This window comes from Heptranchias perlo, chromosome 1 (assembly GCF_035084215.1).
Source record: "Heptranchias perlo isolate sHepPer1 chromosome 1, sHepPer1.hap1, whole genome shotgun sequence".
In the NCBI taxonomy this organism is placed as follows: Eukaryota; Metazoa; Chordata; class Chondrichthyes; order Hexanchiformes; family Hexanchidae; genus Heptranchias; species Heptranchias perlo.
In genome coordinates, this window is record NC_090325.1 from 25,425,596 (window position 1) to 25,443,874 (window position 18,279).

At 39.3% G+C, this 18,279-nt stretch overlaps 1 protein-coding gene across 1 annotated transcript in view; it reads left to right on the plus strand.

The window, feature by feature from the left end:
- maea (macrophage erythroblast attacher, E3 ubiquitin ligase) overlaps positions 1 to 18,279 on the plus strand; it is a 158,865-nt gene that overhangs the window by 94,249 nt on the left and 46,337 nt on the right. Inside the window, exons 4-5 of the mRNA XM_067982597.1 lie at positions 14,459 to 14,581; positions 17,796 to 17,872. Of these exons, the coding sequence (XP_067838698.1) occupies positions 14,459 to 14,581; positions 17,796 to 17,872 (200 nt within the window). The remainder of the gene's footprint in view (positions 1 to 14,458; positions 14,582 to 17,795; positions 17,873 to 18,279) is intronic.

Consider the following 18,279-nt stretch of genomic DNA (forward strand, 5'->3'; position numbering starts at 1 on the left):
TTGCCTCTGAGTCAGAAGGTTGTGGGTTCAAGCCCCACTCCAGAGATACTCGTGTGGACATAAAAGATTCCACAGCAGTATTTCGAAAAAGAGTAGGGGAGTTCTCCCCGGTGTCCTGGACAGTGTTTTTCCTTCAACCAACATCACGAAAACAGATGATCTGGTCATTGTCACATTGCTGTTTGTGGGACCTTGCTGTGTGCAAATTGGCTGCTGCGTTTCCTACAATATAACAGTGACTACAGTTCAAAAGTACTTTGTCGGCTGTAATGTGCTTTGGGACGTTCTGAGGTCATGAAAGGCACTATATAAATGCAAGTCTTTCTTTCATTATAGTGTCCAACTATTTCTTAAGCAATTCTAGGCCTTTTCAACCATGACCTTACTGAACATCCATTGACAAACTTCCTGACATCAGTTTTAAATTTGCTTTGCTCGTTTGAACCTGTAACCTGTTGCCTGATTGTCATAGTTTAAAGTGATTGTTAACTAATGTCCTTGGTGTGGCTTCTCACCATTTTAATTTGTCTTGGTTAATCAGCATCTGAATTTTTTAACAAGATTTCAAAGGTCCTAGCCAGTCTACTTTGCAGGCTGCTTCTGGCTTTGTGCCATGCTCAGCCAGCTATTCAGGGCCTAATGCTCCACTCTGACATGCTTGCAGGCTTGGCCCTGGATTGGGCAACTGACTGCACCTGGATTTGTGCCTCCATTCTCTTCTGTGAGGGCTTAGCCACTGCAACTGAGTTCTCTATGCCTGCCTGTCTGCCTGTGTCTCTCTCTCTGCCTGTCTGCCTGCCTGCCTCTCTGTCTGACTGTCTGCCTGCCTCCCTCTCTGTCTGACTGTCTGCCTGCCTCTGTCTGTCTGTCTTTTTGCCTGCCTGCCTCTCTGCCAAAAGGTGAAATTGACTATCTACAAAGATACACGTGAGCAAATGGGAGGCATACAGAAGAATAATAGTTAGAAGGAAGGAGATGTTTGCAGATAGTAAGGGAAAAGAGCTGAATAGAGAGAGATGCAGAATGAAATGTATCATAGCGAAAAAGAAAAAGAGGATTGTGGTAGATAAATCAAGATAACCAAGGATGGAGAAAGTATTAGAATGGGAAATGAGCATAAAAAGTTTCAGGAAGAAACATTTTCCCCCCGTGAGCAGCATTGTAAGAGATTAACTAGCTTCTTGTAATTGATTTGAATGCAGAACACAAACATTTAGTCTTTCAAAATATTTATGAAAAAGTAATAGTCTAAAATGTTTACTACAACATTTTAATGCTAATCTAGCTATTCTGAAATCTAAATAATTATCTGTTTAGAGCGGTCGATTTCCCTGCAGAGCCCTTTGTACCACTGTAAGCCACCACAGTGTGACACATTGTATGTTGCTGAATACTGCATAAGGGATCCTGAGTTGATGCAATCTGCTTCAAGATTTTTTTAAAAATAGCATTTTAAACTTGCAGGCTACATAACTGCTTACATGACAGTTTTTTTGTATTCTGTTTGACACTGTTCAAATATGAATGTGCTTTCAATTGAGTGTGGCTGTGGCTGTCTGTGTAAATACATAGTCCTGTTTGAAGTACAGGGCTGCACATCAACTGTAAACTGTTTGCCTGAGGCAAGTGAAATCCCATATTATACACCTACAAAATATTCTTTTGTTACCCAAGTGGGGTAACAAATGCTTTCAGGTTTTATTGTAACTGATTTAATGTGTATAGATTCTAATAATCTGAGTATTGCTAAAATATGATTTTGTATTGGGTGCAATTTTTAAAAATTTTCTTGTGCAGCGAATAAACTAACCTGAAATTTATGTTTGGTTCAGTTTTTTTGTTCTGTCAGGTGTAAAAACTGTATGTCGTGGCAATTCCAGACATTCTGGACAAAATAACAGTGTTTAATGCACACGCCGTTATTAATGTGTAAATCATCCATTTTAGAAAAGGTACCCCGTGAGTTGCGAATCACCACAAATTGCTGGACGATTTGTGCCGCTCCACTGTTAGCCTCGTGAAAACGGCAGCTCGCCCTCAAATTCCCTGTGAGTTTCAAGAAATTACTGCATTTGTACATTAATTACCAATTAAACTCACTGCAGAAAGTTAGGGCTGGTACTTAAGAGTAATATCTTTTTAATGATGAGGTTTATGTTCCTGCAATGTCACTCAATCTCTTCTGCCCAGAAAGGGAACATTTGAAACCGTGGAGTCTCATTCCTGCAGGTGGTAAATTGTTCTTAAAAGATTTTTTAAAATTTACATTTTCCATTTTTTTTTCTTTCTTTTCCTTTCTGCCTCTTTTTCTTTTTCTTTCAATGTAATTTTTACTCTCTTTCTCATTTGACTCGAATTCACATTATTTCCTTCTCTGTCATTCGCTGTGTTTGTTTCTCTATCCTTAAATCTAATTGGTTAAGGAGATAGACTATTGGTCTCGTCGTTCACCTAGGTCCCAGATGCCCTGTTGTCCTCGCCGTGCCATTATCAGCTCGTACTTCCAGCAACTTGCGGCGCAAACATTTTTCGAGTTGAAAGGTGAGGATAAAAGTCTAACTGATGGGGCATGCCTTGAGATACCCCACTCCAACAAATTTTGGGCCTGTGCTTATTATAAGCGTTCTTGTTTTGTTTTTGATTCTATTGAAATTGAATTAATAAGACTGGTACCTCATACTTGAATTTCGTATTCTTACTTGAAATGCTTTTAACCCGGCTTCCTTAGCAACCTTTCATATTGGTTTTCCTCCTCTAATAATTTGTTTTCCATTTGTTCTTTTTAAAAATGGTGTGCACACTTTACACATCAGAATCTTCTGAATTCCACCAATTGGTGCTAGCGTAGCTCATGTATGAAAGGTACAGCTAGTAGCATGGAAACAAAGTGAAAAAGTGTTGTATCTGTTGAGTTGATTTTATATTTATTTATATAATATGTGCTTAAATATTTGCTTCAATCTGAGATCAAGATTGGAAACTATGTTTAAAATGAGTCATGTCACGGTTTTCTTAAAGCTAAGATGGGATCTGATAGCCAGGTCTAGGCGATCAAAGCTTTACATTTATTTCAAAGCAGGTAGGATACTGATGGTATGAATGTCTTTACTAGTGAAATAAATAAATTTTTCTTGTTCCTTTTGTCAATTGTAAAATCCTTAGCACCTCTAGGTAACCATTGGACATATGCATATCTTTGATGACCAAAAGTGAACATATTCACGTTGAAGGGTCTCAGTTCTCAGGCACATCAATTTGTTTCAGGCAAATTTCTGCAAGACAAATAAGACACACTCCCTGTACACATTAACCATATTTCCTGTGCCAAATATTTATAATGGAAAATCAGTATATCAATGTCACAATGGGAGTACCCTGTATCAACATGGCAATGATTTACTTGTCATACCTTGAATCAATCGCATCGCTTTTTTTTCAAAAAAATTTATGCCCGCCATTTTTTCTCAACAACTGGAATTTCTAATGCCCAAAATAAGCTTTTACACAAAAAAAATCAAAAGGCTACATTTCACAATAATAGGATTAAAATTATCCATTGGTTTTGTGTTTTTTTAAATCCCTTCATTAAGGTTATTACTCAAAGGCCTTAACCTCTCTCAAAACCCTGGGCTTGAACTTGATTTTTTTTGCTCAAAGTGGTGATCTTGTTAGCTGATGGCAGATCTTGAAGTTTGAGTGTGCAATGTGTACTGTATCTCAGAATGCACAAGTAGGATTTAGTTAGGTAAATGTGGTTCTCTGTCTAATATCTATCTGGTTGTTTTCAAAATAATATGAAAAAAAGCTAGTGGGGGAAAAATAGTCAAAAGCTTCATTCAGGTGAAATTTAACTGAGTTTTTTAAAACTGAGGCATATGTCTGTGTGAAAACATGCCAGGATGTATCCGTTCACACACTTTGCAGCTTTTGTTTTGAAACTATAAATATTCTATAATCTTAACAGTGTTAAATTGAGAAAAAAGGTGTCTTTCATCATCCTAATTTTTAAAGAGTTGAAGTTGCAAGCAAAGTAAATTTTACCTGACTGGTTAGAAAATGTAAACTTTTAATTGGTAACATGTCAGATATAAGAGACACATTTAGGGACGGATGCTAAATACTTTCAGAAACCAATCACAAGTCACTAAATATTAGCAGAGATCTCTTAGACTGTTACAAACTGGTGCTACCAGACTTGGAACACCCTGACCCAGAGCTTTCAGCCCAGTGTTCTCCCCTCCCCTCAAAGCTGACATAGAAGAAATGGACCAGTGAGCTAAACGCTATTTTCCAACTCACCCTTCCCCCGTTCCAATTCTGCAAGACCTCGGGTTCCCCCTCCACAGTGATGCCAGACCAAAGGAACCCCCCACATTGTCAAACCCCAATACTGATTCCAAATGGTACATCTTACAAACCATCTTGTGGTGTTTCCTTTAATATAAAGCTGGTTAAAGCAATGTGCATATCTGTAAAAATAATCACTTATTTACAGTTTTCACGGAATAATAGGCAGAGTAATGGAAGCCAAAGCACCAGTAAAAGTTCCAGAGTCCCATTTAATAAAAATAGAATTTGATGCATTGTCACTGTATAATAGTGGCCCTGATGTTATCCCCTTCATCGCATAAATATCCCTTTTGTTATAAAACAGTTTAACACCAAATCCTCTGACTCGTTTGTGGTGCTTGTATTGTTTAGTAGTATCTCGTGCAATCTGAGCATTCATGAAATCCCACTTCAAGCATCCAAAATCGAACTCAATTAGTCAGAATGGTGTTTAAATAATCAGATAGGTATGAATCATAGAAATTCTGACTTTAAAAGGAATACAAGTTTAAGAAATAATCTTTTGTTGTAGCTAGAGAATTAATCTCTGACATTTGGAGTTTGGAGGTGATCAACTATAGAAAGTGTGTGCAAAAGAGACAGTAAGGAGGCTGCCATTTTTCTGCTTCAACAAAATGGACAAACTATTTTCACAGTTTACAAAAAAATCATTGAAAGGATAAATTAACCCTTTGTGGACATTGCTTATGTTTTTGTACTGTTTAGTCATGCTGAATTTATTTATGCCTTATTTTTCCATGTAATTGTAAGTAAAGATTTTTTAAGCACATAATATATCTGATTGAATTTCAAGTTTTGACTGGAGCACCGACTGTGATTCACCCAGTAAGATGATTACTGAAAGTAAGGCTACTTGCTAAACCTCAGGGTCTCACAACTTTGTACAGAGAAACAACTTTTTTTTAAAAAAAAGCTTTCCGATTGTATAGGACAGTATCCACTTATGGGAATGACTGTAAAACTGAACAGAGAAATAATATACCCAAAACTGTAACGATTGACGATAGATTTAATACTGGCTCTTGCAATTAGTGTAACTTCATTATTGTTCGCAGCATAAATGCTGTTGGTTACAAGCTACTATTTAATAGTGGTATGCAAACTGGCTCTGATCATGATGCATCTAAAACATACTTATTATAAGCAATTGCCTGGTGTGCTGTTTCAGAAAACTTATGGAGCAAATGCTAATTTTATTTAAATTTCAATGGTGAAATCATGTTTTTGCCATTGGTGCTGGTGAACTAATTTTAGTCATGGCAAATGATTCAGGAGTCTTTTGACTGGAGTATTTTCTGCACACAATAGCACATTTATAGATGTCATTGCAACAACCACCAGGGTTTCTGAAATTTGCAGCGATCTCGTTCTTTAGTGATGTTGCTCATTCATGTGCTGTGCAAGTGCCCTCCAGTGGTAACAATGGGTAACAAAGGTTTGGGCTTTTAACAATGCACATTCAAGCTTCTAAGCTAAAATAGGTGTCTTTTCAGTGCCCAAATATGAATTCATGTTCTAAAATTGGAAGACTAACCTGGCACAAGACATGTGATCTAGTTCTGTTCATTAAGTGTAAGACTCATCCATTAGTTAAGAGCAGGAGTGTCCAACATTTCTGAGAAGTAAGCAGGTTCAGGTTAAAGGTTTATTTCATAGAATCGTAGGTTACAGCAAGGAAGGAGGCCATTCGGCCCATCGATTCCGCGACGGCTGTATGCAAGAGTAATCCTACTAGTCCCACTTCCCACCCTTTCCACATAGCCCTGCACATTTTTTCCTTTCAAGTACTTATCCAGTTCCCTTTTGAAGGCCACAAATGAATCTGCTTCCACCACCCCCTTGGGTAGTGCATTCCAGATCCTAACCACTCGCTGTGTAAAAAAAAAAAAGTTTTTCCTCATGTCACCTTTGGTTCTTTTGCCAATCACCTTGAATCTATGTCCTCTGATCCTTGACCCTTCCGCCAACGGGAACAGTTTCTCTCTCTCTATTCTGTCTAGACCCTTCATGATTTGAATACCTCTGTCAAATCTCCTTGCTACCGTCTCTGTTCCAAGGAGAACAACCGTAGCTTCTCCAGTCTATCAACGTGACTAAAACCCCTCATCGCTGGAATCATTCTAGTAAATCTCTTCTGCACCCTCTCCAAGGCTTCACATCTTTCCTGAAGTGCAGTGCCCAGAACTGGACACAATACTCCAGTTGTGGCCGAACCAGTGTTTTATAAAGGTTCATCATGACTTCCATACTTTTGTACTCTATGCCTCTCTATTTATAAAACCTAGAATCCTGTGTGTTTTTTTTAACCGCTCTCTCAACCTGCCCTGCCACCTTCAACGATTTGTGCATATATACCCCCAGATCTCTGTTCCTGTACCCCTTTTAGAATTGTGCCCTCTAGTTTATATTGCCTCTCCTCGCTCTTCCTACCGAAATGTATCATTTCGCATTTTTCTGCATTAAATTTCATCTGCCACGTGTCCGCCCATTCCACCAGCCTGTCTATCTCCTCTTGAAGTCGATCACTATCCTCCTCACTGTTTACTACCCTTCCAAGTTTTGTGTCATCTGCAGATTTTGAAATTGTGCCCTGTACACCCAAGTCCAAGTCATTAATATATATCAAGGAAAGCAGTGGTCTCAGCACTGACCCCTGGGGAACACACTGTACACCTCCCTCCAGTCCAAAAAAACAACAGTTCACCACTACTCTCTGTTTCCTGTCCCTTAGCCAATTCTGTATCCATTTGGCTCCAACCACTGCATGAAACGCTAGGCTTCACTATAATTTGTGTTTTGTAAGTCTGCAATTCAGCTGCTGGTATAAGAAAGACTGATTTAGCAATGTGAAAAGTGGGAAGCTGTTGCAAGGATGCCAGTTTCCTGTTATCTGAAAGAAACAAGTGCCAATGTAAAAGCATCTTTCTGGCCAACTCTTGGCATGTGCAAGGCATCAAAGTAAACATTTTAGCTAAGAGGGGGGTAGGCGAATTCCTGTGCACATTTGATATCTGATCACACAAATAAAGTAATCGAAAAGTCATCAAAATATATTCATTTTTGTATATTTTATTTTTATGTAACATTTATAAAATTATGAAGTAACTTTACATTTTGTAGTTTTTTAATCTCAAAAGGTAACGCATAATCTCTTGTGCTGTATATTCTATATTTAACAAAATCCACAAGATGTCATTAAATTAAAAATCAAAATGCTGGAAATCTGCAATATCAGAAAATGCTGGAAACACTGAGCAGGTCGGGAAGCATCTGTGGAGAAAGGTTAACGTTTCAGGTCTTGTAATCTTACGTCAGAACATTTTATAAATGAATGTAACAGTTATTTTTCTTTTTTTTTTGCAGTACATTACAATTGAGATTTTTGTAGTCAAGTTAAATGTTATATTTGTTTTAAATATTATAAAATGAACAGAATTAATTCTTAAACCCATGTCTTGATCCAGCTCGACTGGGACAAAACCGACCCCATCAATGACATACTTTGCACAGCAGCCCAGTATCTCTCTCATTCATATCCACAGGAAAATAAATAATAGTTTCATGCATCTCAAAAATTTATTTTTTATATTAAAATAAAATACTTTTAAAAAAAAAGAAACACCCACATGATTTGGGATTTGCCAAGTGACTTCCTCCAACCCATCCCACTGGTGTTTCTATAAATGAAAACTCTCTGAAATCTTCTGGAAGCCAGCCGAGTCCCATGTGCCTGCTGCCCTTGTCCTTCTAGGTGGTAGAAGTCACAGGTTTGGGAGGTGCTGTCGAAGAATCCTTGGCAAGTTGCTGCAGTGCATCCTGTAGATGGTACACACTGAAGCCACAGTGCGCTGGTGGTGAAGGGAGTGAATGTTTAGGGTGGTGGATGGGGTGGCAATCAAGGAGCAGTGGAACCAGTAGTGGGGGAGGAGGGAGAGGGAGCGGGAGAGAGCGAGAGAGAAAACACTGAGAAGCTGTGGGAGTTGTTAAGAAAACAAATAGCAGAACAAGGAGAGAAAAAGAATGAATTCTGAGACTGATTGTGTGGGGTGGGAGCAGTAAGACCAGGGAGAAAAAGAGCACAAAGGAGCAGCAAGTCTAAGGGAACTGAATTAAGAAGCCTGCCGTACTCAAACTTCTGCATCAGCTGCTGTTTCAGCCTCCTCCTAATGAGAATGTAGTGTTTTTTTAAAATAACTTTTGTATGTGAATGAGAAATTGTTCACCGCTACTGCACTGAATTCCCACATTAACACTTCGCTAAACCAGACGATAGGCCATAACACTGGGAGTCTAGATTATTCAGCCCTTCAAGGCTGAAGGGGAAGTAACGTGATTGAATTGTAATAAAGTGAGATATGAAGCAAACAAATATTATTCTAAGTGTTCTCCAGGTCTTACTCAGAAAGCTCAAATGTCATCTTAAAACTGAAGTACATCACAAACAATTCAGATACAGTCCACCTGATTATCATGAATGGTGGAACAACAGCTGGCTTAAGAGAAAGAACCTGCATTTATATCGCATCTTTCACGACCTAAGAATGTCCCAAAGCACTTTACAGCCAATGAAGTACTTTGGAAGTGTAGTTACTGTTGTAATGTAGGAAACGCAGCAGGTCCCACAAACGGCAATGAAATAAACAACCAGGTAATCTGTTCTAGTGATATTAGTTGAGGGATACATATCGGCTAGGAAACCAGGATGAACTCCACTGCTCTTCGTATAGTGCCGTGGGATCTTTTATGTCTACCTGAGAGGGTAGATAGGTCCTCAGTTTAATGTTGCTTCTGAAAGATGCCACCTTTGGCACCGCAGCTCTCCTTCAGTACTGCACTGGAGTGTCAGCCAAGATTATGTGTTCAGGTCTCTGGAGTGGGACTTGAACCCACAACCTTCTGGCTCAGAGGTGAGAGTGCTAAGGCTGACGCTGCACACGAAGGATGTAGTCTTACATTAGTAGGTCCACTTCTGGTATGGGACAGCCAGCACTGGAGAGAGGAAGAAATGCTGCATCGTATTCTAGAGCCAAGGGAGGTGCTGTTTGCAATGTTATACTGGATTATGCATTTGGATCAATGATTCAGAACTGGGCTCAGTTGTTGTGACAAGTTTTTTTTAAATCTAGTTTTGCACGGTGGCTGCCCCTTTAAATCCAGTCATAGATACATAAGTTTAGAAGCCACCCCAATCAGAATCTTGTACCAAACTTAATTTAGTACAAATGTTTCAAATTTTGTTTGGTCATCTGAGAGATGAGTCGAACTACTTTTGAACATGATGTGGAGATGCCGGTGATGGACTGGGGTTGACAATTGTAAACAATTTTACAACACCAAGTTATAGTCCAGCAATTTTATTTTAAATTCACAAGCTTTCGGAGGCTTCCTCCTTCCTCAGGTGAACGATGTGGAAAAAAAAAATCGTTCACCTGAGGAAGGAGGTAGCCTCCGAAAGCTTGTGAATTTAAAATAAAATTGCTGGACTATAACTTGGTGTTGTAAAATTGTTTACTTTTGAACAAACACAGACTGTTTGATTTATTTAATTTTATGTACGATAGCTAGTTGATATTGAATGGGGTCAACAGTTGTTCAAATCCAGGAGGCCCTGTTAACTGTTTCCAGCAATATTTAAGGTTCTGTAACTTTTTGAATATGAGTCTGTTCAAAATTCTGAAGAGAATACTTTTAAGTTAGTGTCACTTCCTACAGTGGTAAGAAATTCAAGAAAAGAAAGTGTGTATACAATAGTATTCTACAAATAATAGTTTAGCCTTAGACTGCAACCTTTTATTCTTTCGCGGAGCTGCCTTTTTTATTCATTCTTTGGATGTGGGCGTCACTGACAAGGCCACCATTTATACCTATCCCTAGTTGCCCTGAATAGGTGGTGATGGGCTGCTTTCTTGAACTGCAGTAGTCCATGTAGTGATTCTTTGTAGCGGTTCTATACAACTGAGTGGCTTGCTAGGTCACTTCAAAGGGCACTTAAGAGTCAACCACGTTGGTGTGGAACTGGGGTCATATAGGACAGACTGGTAAGGACGGCAGGTTTCCTTCCCTGAAGGACATTAGTAAACCAGTTGGGTTTTCATGACAATCCAGTAGCTTCATGGCCACTTTTTCTACTGATTTATTTTTAACTGAATTCATATTCTCAAACTGCCATGGAGGGAATTGAACTCCTTTATTAGGTAAGGGTATCAAGGGACATGGATCCACAGTGGGTAAATGGAATTGAGGTACAGACCAGCCATGATTTAATTAAATGGAGGAACAGGCTCGAGGGGTTGATTGGCCTCTTTCTATTCCAGTGTTGCTGAAGTGGCCTAGCAAGACATAGTTGTATCTCTAGGGATGGACAATAAATTCCGGCCTTGCCAGCGACACCCACATGCTGAGAATGAATTTGAAAATCTCTGGTAACTCAAAAGACATTTCAAGATTTCTTTAGCCCTGTACCCAAAAACTGCTGACTACCCCTGGGTAAAATCCATTCCAAGGAACCATTTGATGTGGTTGTAGACTTCCCTTACCTCACAGCAATATCTGGCCACCCTCGTACACATCAGACCCGGAGCCATGCTGTCTACAGAAGTTTGCTGCAAAAACTGATGGGTTTCAGCGACAGAGATTCTTTCCTTATACTTGATGAGCACTCCCTTGATGTTTTCCTGGACCTCTGATCAGATTACTTATAATGGGATTAACTACCAATATTGACATATTACTTGTGTGAGCGGCAGTTGAAGTGGCTCACCTTGACCAGGGCAGATCCATTCTCTGGTCAGGATGTGACTAGTGGAGTCCCGCAGGGATCTACCTTAGGGCCTCAATTATTCACAATATTTATTAACTACTTAGATGAAGCGTAGAAAGTCTCATATCTAAGTTTGCCGATGACACAAAGATTGGTGGCATTGTAAGCAATGTAGACGAAAACATAAAATTACAAAGGGATATTGACAGATTAGGTGAATGGGCAAAACTGTGGCAAATGGAATTCATTGTAGGCAAATGTGAGGTCATCCACTTTGGATCAAAAAAGGATAGGACAGGGTACTTTCTAAATGGTAAAAAGTTAAAAACAGTGGATGTCCAAAGGGACCTAGGGATTCAGGTACATAGATCATTGAAGTGTCATGAACAGGTGCAGAAAATAATCAAGAAGGCTAATGGAATGCTGGCCTTGATATCTGGAGGACTGGAGTACAAGGGGGCAGAAGTTATGCTGCAGCTATACAAAGCCCTGGTTCGGCCGACCTGGAGTACTGAGAGTAGTTCTGGGCACCGCATCTTTGGAAGGACATATTGGCCTTGGAGGGAGTGCAGCGTAGGTTTACTAGAATGATAACCGGACTTCAAGGGTTAAGTTACGAGGAGAGATTACACAAATTGGGGTTGTATTCTCTGGAGTTTAGAAGGTTAAAGGGTGATCTGATCGAAGTTTATAAGATATTAAGGGGAACGGATAGGGTGGATAGAGAGAAACTATTTCCGCTGGTTGGGGATTCTAAGAGTAGGGGGCACAGTCTAAAAATTAGAGCCAGACCTTTCAGGAGTGAGATTAGAAAACATTTCTACACACAAAGGGTGGTAGAAGTTTGGAACTCTCTTCCGCAAACGGCAATTGATACTAGCTCAATTGCTAAATTTAAATCTGAGATAGATAGCTTTTTGGCAACCAAAGGTATTAAGGGATATGGGCCAAAGACAGGTATATGGAATTATATCACAGATCTAATTTGATCTTATCAAATGGCGGACAGGCATGTGGGGCTGAATGGCCTACTCCTGTTCCTATATTCCTATGTTTCATAGTCCCGAATACTAGTTTTTAAACAAATTCCTCAAGTAGTGAAGGTTTGAGGCAGCTGTAGACTGAAATGATGCCTACTTCCATATGGCAGTGCCAGTGAAAGAATCTCACCTTTGCGCTTGCAATCTGAATCTATCAGTAAAAGATACTGCTGTATGGTTCTTTCATCTTTAGTGGGGTGATGACCTATTTCCCTCCCAAGACCCTCAGCCACAATTGGGTTTCCTGCAGACTTCATTGCTCCAAAACTGTCCATGCTGGCATCCCAAACTCCACTCTATGCAAATTCCAAATATCCTAAGACTCTTTTGCCCATATCCAGTGTTGACCTCCATTAGCTCCCTATCCGTCAAGGCATCAGGTAAAAATTGGACTTTCTTGCTTTTAAGCGGGCACTTGTGGCCCAATTTCACGGAGCAACCGCCCAAAAGAGGTGTTACGGCCCTTACGTATGTAAATGAGGGGCCTAACCCCTGTTTTAGGTTTCCTCACAGAAATTGGGCAGCGATGAATGGGGCAGGGATCAGGCCAGCACCACTCCGGATTCTTCAGCAGTTGCCAACGAAAGGTAAATTTTTGTTGACATAAAATGGGGAAAAAAAACCTTCCTGTGGAGCCAGAAGGAACAAGAGTGCTTCCTTGACTCCAGTGGTCACGATCGCTTGCCCGGGATGTACCTTTCTGCCGCTGTCAATGAAGAAAGCAACCCAACATTTGTCATCTTCGATGCACCACCTGCCTGTGGAGGCGCCGACAGGTCGCACAAAAAATGTTAATGTGGCCCAATTTTGTGCCGGCCTCGGGCCTCCTTGCTGGGGTGCGCAATCAAATTCAAATCCTGGTTATCTAGAAATCCATCCATGGCATTGACCCTCCCTACTTTTGCAAATTCCTCAACCCTACATTGCAGTCCGTACTGTTCTGCCTTCATTTTCCCCTTTGTTCCACTATGATTTATGTTGAAAGTAAAAAATGTTTTTCTTCCCCTCATTTGAAATTGAATGCTCCTGATTGCCAGCCAAGCTGAGAGCTAGCAAAACGATCACTTTCCTACATTACAACAGTGACTACACCTCAAAAGTACTTTATTGGTTGTCAGGCGCTTTGGGACATCCTGGGGTTGAGAAAGGCGCTATATAAATGTAAGTTCTTAAGTTCTCCAAATTATTGGCATCTATCTCTCCACAAGTTACCTCGCCTCATAGGTAGGTGCTGTTAGCAGTTTTATGATGCTAGAAGTACCATCATCGTTATTTTCTGCTAGTTTAAGCAGCAGGATGTATAAAACAGACTTTTGCAGTACTACACTATTCGGCGTCTGCAAACAGAACGCTTTCCAAGTAAAATTGAAGGAAGGTGCATAAATTTATTGTATTTTGGTAATAGTGGTATGACTAGGATTACTGCATCAGTCTGACCAATTTTCAGTATTTTAAAAATGTAAATTTTTCAGACATTAGATTTATTGTTGCCAAATGCTTTGTTCTAACTTTTTTATTCCGATGTATGCCTTAATTGTTCAATTTGATAAATAATCAAACTATTTGCATAGTACTTCTTAGCACTTTCACTGAATCACTGCCCTCAGTTAAAGCTGCTAAATACTTGTGTTATGGGTTGTTTTTGTGCCTATTTAAATACAGGATATAATTTGAGAAGTAAAACAGATGACAAATGAGGTCTAATTATGCCCTCTGATTTGGGAGTCCACTTTCCACGGAGTGAAAAATTGTTGACTTTTAACAGTTGGGGATATAGAAAACCGTGTTAAGTACAAGATGCAGCATGGCGATATGTCCAAAAAAATCTTTGACTTCTGAATGCTATGGGTTTTGGTTGTGGTTGTTGGTTTTTAATTATTACTATTATTATAATAGCTTAGTCTAGCCTATCTCAGTTAGTAGGGTTAATTATCTTGCTGTCTTTGCTCAGTATATGCTTGCTCCTTTGGTTATGCGCGAAGGTTAGAATGAAAGAGTATAAACTTCTTACCATGTACAATGTTTTAAGAGATAGATGTATTGAGTGCAATGAATTTGTAGAACTTGGATCATAAACTAGTTAGTGTCAAACAGCCTAGAATTCTACAGTAAAATGTGTGTGTGTGTGTGTGTAGGAGCAGGCGGGAATACTTCCCATGTATGATGATCTGTTTTTCCTATGCAATGTTGTTTTGACAGGATGAAATACTTTTAGTCCATAATTGGTAAGATTATATTGCAATATGTCACTGCGTTGTTTTTTGTCTGGGCATACTCTTCATGGTACTCTTCTGCTTTTCCGTTCTAGGACTTGGTGAATATTGACATGTTTCTTACAGCAAAGGAGGTAGAAGAGTCACTCGAAAGGCAAGAGACAGCTACTTGTCTGGCCTGGTGTCATGACAACAAATCAAGGCTGAGGAAGATGAAGGTGTGTTCTCAAAATGAATTATGGCCCTTGGTTATTAACCAAAATGGTTTTGAGTGGCTCTTGTTAATTGAAAAAGACTCTGCGTGTGTTATGATTGCTGTATCTAGATATCAGCTGAAAATCATTACCATAGCTCAAATTTTCAAGTTGTATTTTAACCCTTCACCTTCAGGAAACCATTAACAACTGGGAAAACAGTGTTGAAAGTTTTGTAATGGATTAATGAAGTAAGATTTTTAGTATGTTAAAATGCAATTTGTACTTTAAGCATATGTGAAGCTTATACTTTAAATATCAAACTTGACAAAAAGCACACAAAAAATCATCTTCCTTATTTGTTCAACTCCACACATAACATACACAATTTGCCATCACCTATGGAGGGGGGAGGGGGGGAAATCTGAGGACCTTTCTCTCCAATGAATTTGTACCCTTTTGTGGTCATGATTTGTTCACTCTTTTCTAGGCCATACCCAAGTTTTCTTTATTTTCATTAGTAATTCTGCCACACCAGAAAAATTCTTTAGGATGGCTAATTATTCTTTATTTTGTGAAACAATTCATTTTCTTCCTATATTGCTTATTATGTCGAGAGATTTTGCATTTAGAGTCACAAAGTATTGGTGAAATGAGACAAGTGGGTGTAGCCTACTCTGATCACTCCAAATCTGCTCAACCAGGCTTCAGGCACTAGACAATACCAGTTTTAAAATCTGATGGCATGGTTTATCCCTGGTGGCAGATCAGTACAAAACTAGTGTGTGATATTTTCCATTGTTCAACTTTTCAAAGTGGAAAACCTGCATACGCTCAGCACAACGTGAACCAAAGCATGATTTTTCTCTCAGCAGAAAGAGATCCTGGGTTCTAGTTTGGCAGACAATTACTCTTCCCAGCTAAAATACGGAATCAAGAAAGCATTTTTCCACCCCCAGGTTAGGTATGGAATTCAATCAGCAACAAATATTCTCAAAAGCAAGAACTAAGCCACACTCTGATGTGGACCACAGGACTGGTGAGAAAGTATATGTCACCCTAGTCCCACATAACTTCATCCACCTTTGGTCTCAAATCAGCCCAACCTACAGGTTTGGCTGTTGATCTGATGCTGGGTGTAATTCTATGACCGGCACTTCAGAAATGTCATCACTTCCTCTGGCACAGACTTCACCTCCAACTCTACCATTGATCCAGCTCAACTCTGGAACCTAGACTTACCAAGGATCAGTTCTGACTGCACACCTGCCCCATCAATGTCAGCATACTTAATGAAGTGGAAGTTGACTTTGATCAAGTAGCATCTCCTTTGGAACAATCTTGACAATTCATTTCGTGCTATCTTTTCAGCTTTTGAAAGTTCATCATATTTTATGGTCATCTTTAAGAAGCTGTCCCTGCTAGTCAGTACAGCCTTGACCCCAGAACTGGTACAAATGGAGACAAGTGCCTTCTCTATTCAACGAAGCCATCCAAAATTAGTGGTTATTTTGCAGGACTAGGAATGACTGTCCTCATCTCTGAGGCTGAAGGGGAAGTGCTCCTTTTCCAGGAGTTATCTTGGAGTGGTTGCTGGGATTGTTATGAAGGTCACACAGCATATATTTCCTTTGATGATTATAATGCAAAGATTTCTTCTCTGAATCCAACCACAAATACATTCAGAAAGCAATAAATGATGTGCTATCATTGAGTGACTATTTCTGTTAAGTGATTTTTGCAGATTTTCCGTTACATCTGGTTGGGTTCTAACTTTGCATTAGGGTTAAAGGTCAAACCATAGGCAGTATTATTCTCGCCACAAATTTCTTCGTGTGTGTGTTCAAAATCTTCTGTGTTTGCCACCAACAAAAAAAAGTGACTATATTCCAAAAATAATTCACACTTTGAGGGCGTGCAAAGTGCTATAATAATGCAAAGATTTTTTTTTAATCTTATGAGTGGCAAAGTATGACCTTTCCCTACCTCCAAATAGAAAATAGCCTTGCAGCTCCCTCGGACCATGTATGGGAAAATTGTGCCCAAACATTGAGAATTCAATTAAATTATCATTCAAAGGTAGGACATTTTTGTTAATCAACATAAATGTCCTCCCAAATGTCTCGTTTCTGTAGCAACCAAAACTTCACTATATTTAGTGTCATGGGTGCGAATGGACTGTTTATAAAGTAATGTTATCACAAACGTGGTTAGCAGTTAGAATTACTGACATTTAAATGAAATCCCATGCAGCAATAATACATATTTCAAACAGTGCCTTTGTATTCATATCATTGCTGAAACAATGAGTCATTTGTTGCAAAAGCATAAACAGTTTTGAGAAAATAGTTTTTGTGCCAGAAAATAGACGAATGTGGTCTCGCTGTGTAAGTTAGCAGTTGTTGGAGTTGAGCTCTATACAATTAACCCCAATCTCATCCATTTCAGCAAATGATGAATAAACAGTGGCCCAGAATTTGCTGTCAAAATAACGGTGAGGCTAATGGTGCTCACCGTTACTTATGCGCAAATCTCATAGCAACTTCAGGCACAGGCAGCTGTGCGGTCAAACGTGAAAACGGCATCTCACTGACTGACTCACCATTGAAATGCATTGAATAGCGTGAAGCTCCTGTATTTGCGCAGTAGATATGAACTAAACTTGCCATAGAAGGTTAAGTCAAGTTATTTCAAGTCTAAATACCCTTTGATTGTGAATTATTGCTAGTCAACCCCTCTGGCACTGAAAATTAACTATTAGAAGAGTGGAGTTTCATTCCTTCAGGTTTTAATTGTTGGAGATTTTTTTTTTAAATTAAAATTTTTTGTCTCTTTTCTCTCAATCCAATCTTTCTTTCCCTCTTTATTTCTCTTTCTCTACCTGATTTGACATAGAATTGACCAATTCAAACTTATACTTCCTTCTCAGTCCTTGTGCTGTTAATTTCACAATCCTTCAAACTGGTTAGGGAGATAGACAGTTGCTTGCGCTGTTCACTTAGATTCCAGATGCCCTACAGAGGGCGCCGCACCATTTCCATCTCTCACTTCCAGCAACTTGCGGCACAAAATATCATGGAGATTAAATAGGCAGGTCTAACTAACAGGTGCCGCACGTTGACCAGCTACAGCAAAATCTGGGCCAGTATGTTTTACCGACTTTTTTTGACACTTCTGCGGTTTTACGCAGGAGATTATCGTGTGACCTTCAGTTGAACCAGTTCATTTGTGTTGACAGAGCTGCCTGGAGTTCAGTCTGAGGATTCAGGAGTTCATTGAACTCATCCGACAAAACAAGAGGCTGGAAGCTGTCAGGTATCATTTATAAGATTACTACTCATGCTTCAATTGTGTTTTCTTGAAGTCACATTATTTCTTTTAATTCAGTTGGTATACTCCCATCACCAACATTACACAGATGCTAATTTGGGATTTCAAAATTGCTGTATTGCTCCATTGCTGTATTTAAACTGACTTTATTGGCTGTCTGAGTGACTCAACTACAGATAATGTTTTGGAATTTTTAGAATTTATTTTCCACCTGATACTATTTAATGTTTTTTTTCATTTATAGCTCTTGCATGTGTCATTTTACTCATTTTGATTTTTTTTTCTTCAGTGTCTCCAATGAGCAGCTAAAATACACCACTCCCTAGCCTCACAGCTCTTCAGTAACATAGTTTCTCCCTTACCCATCCTAATTGCTTTGCTCATCCTCAGGA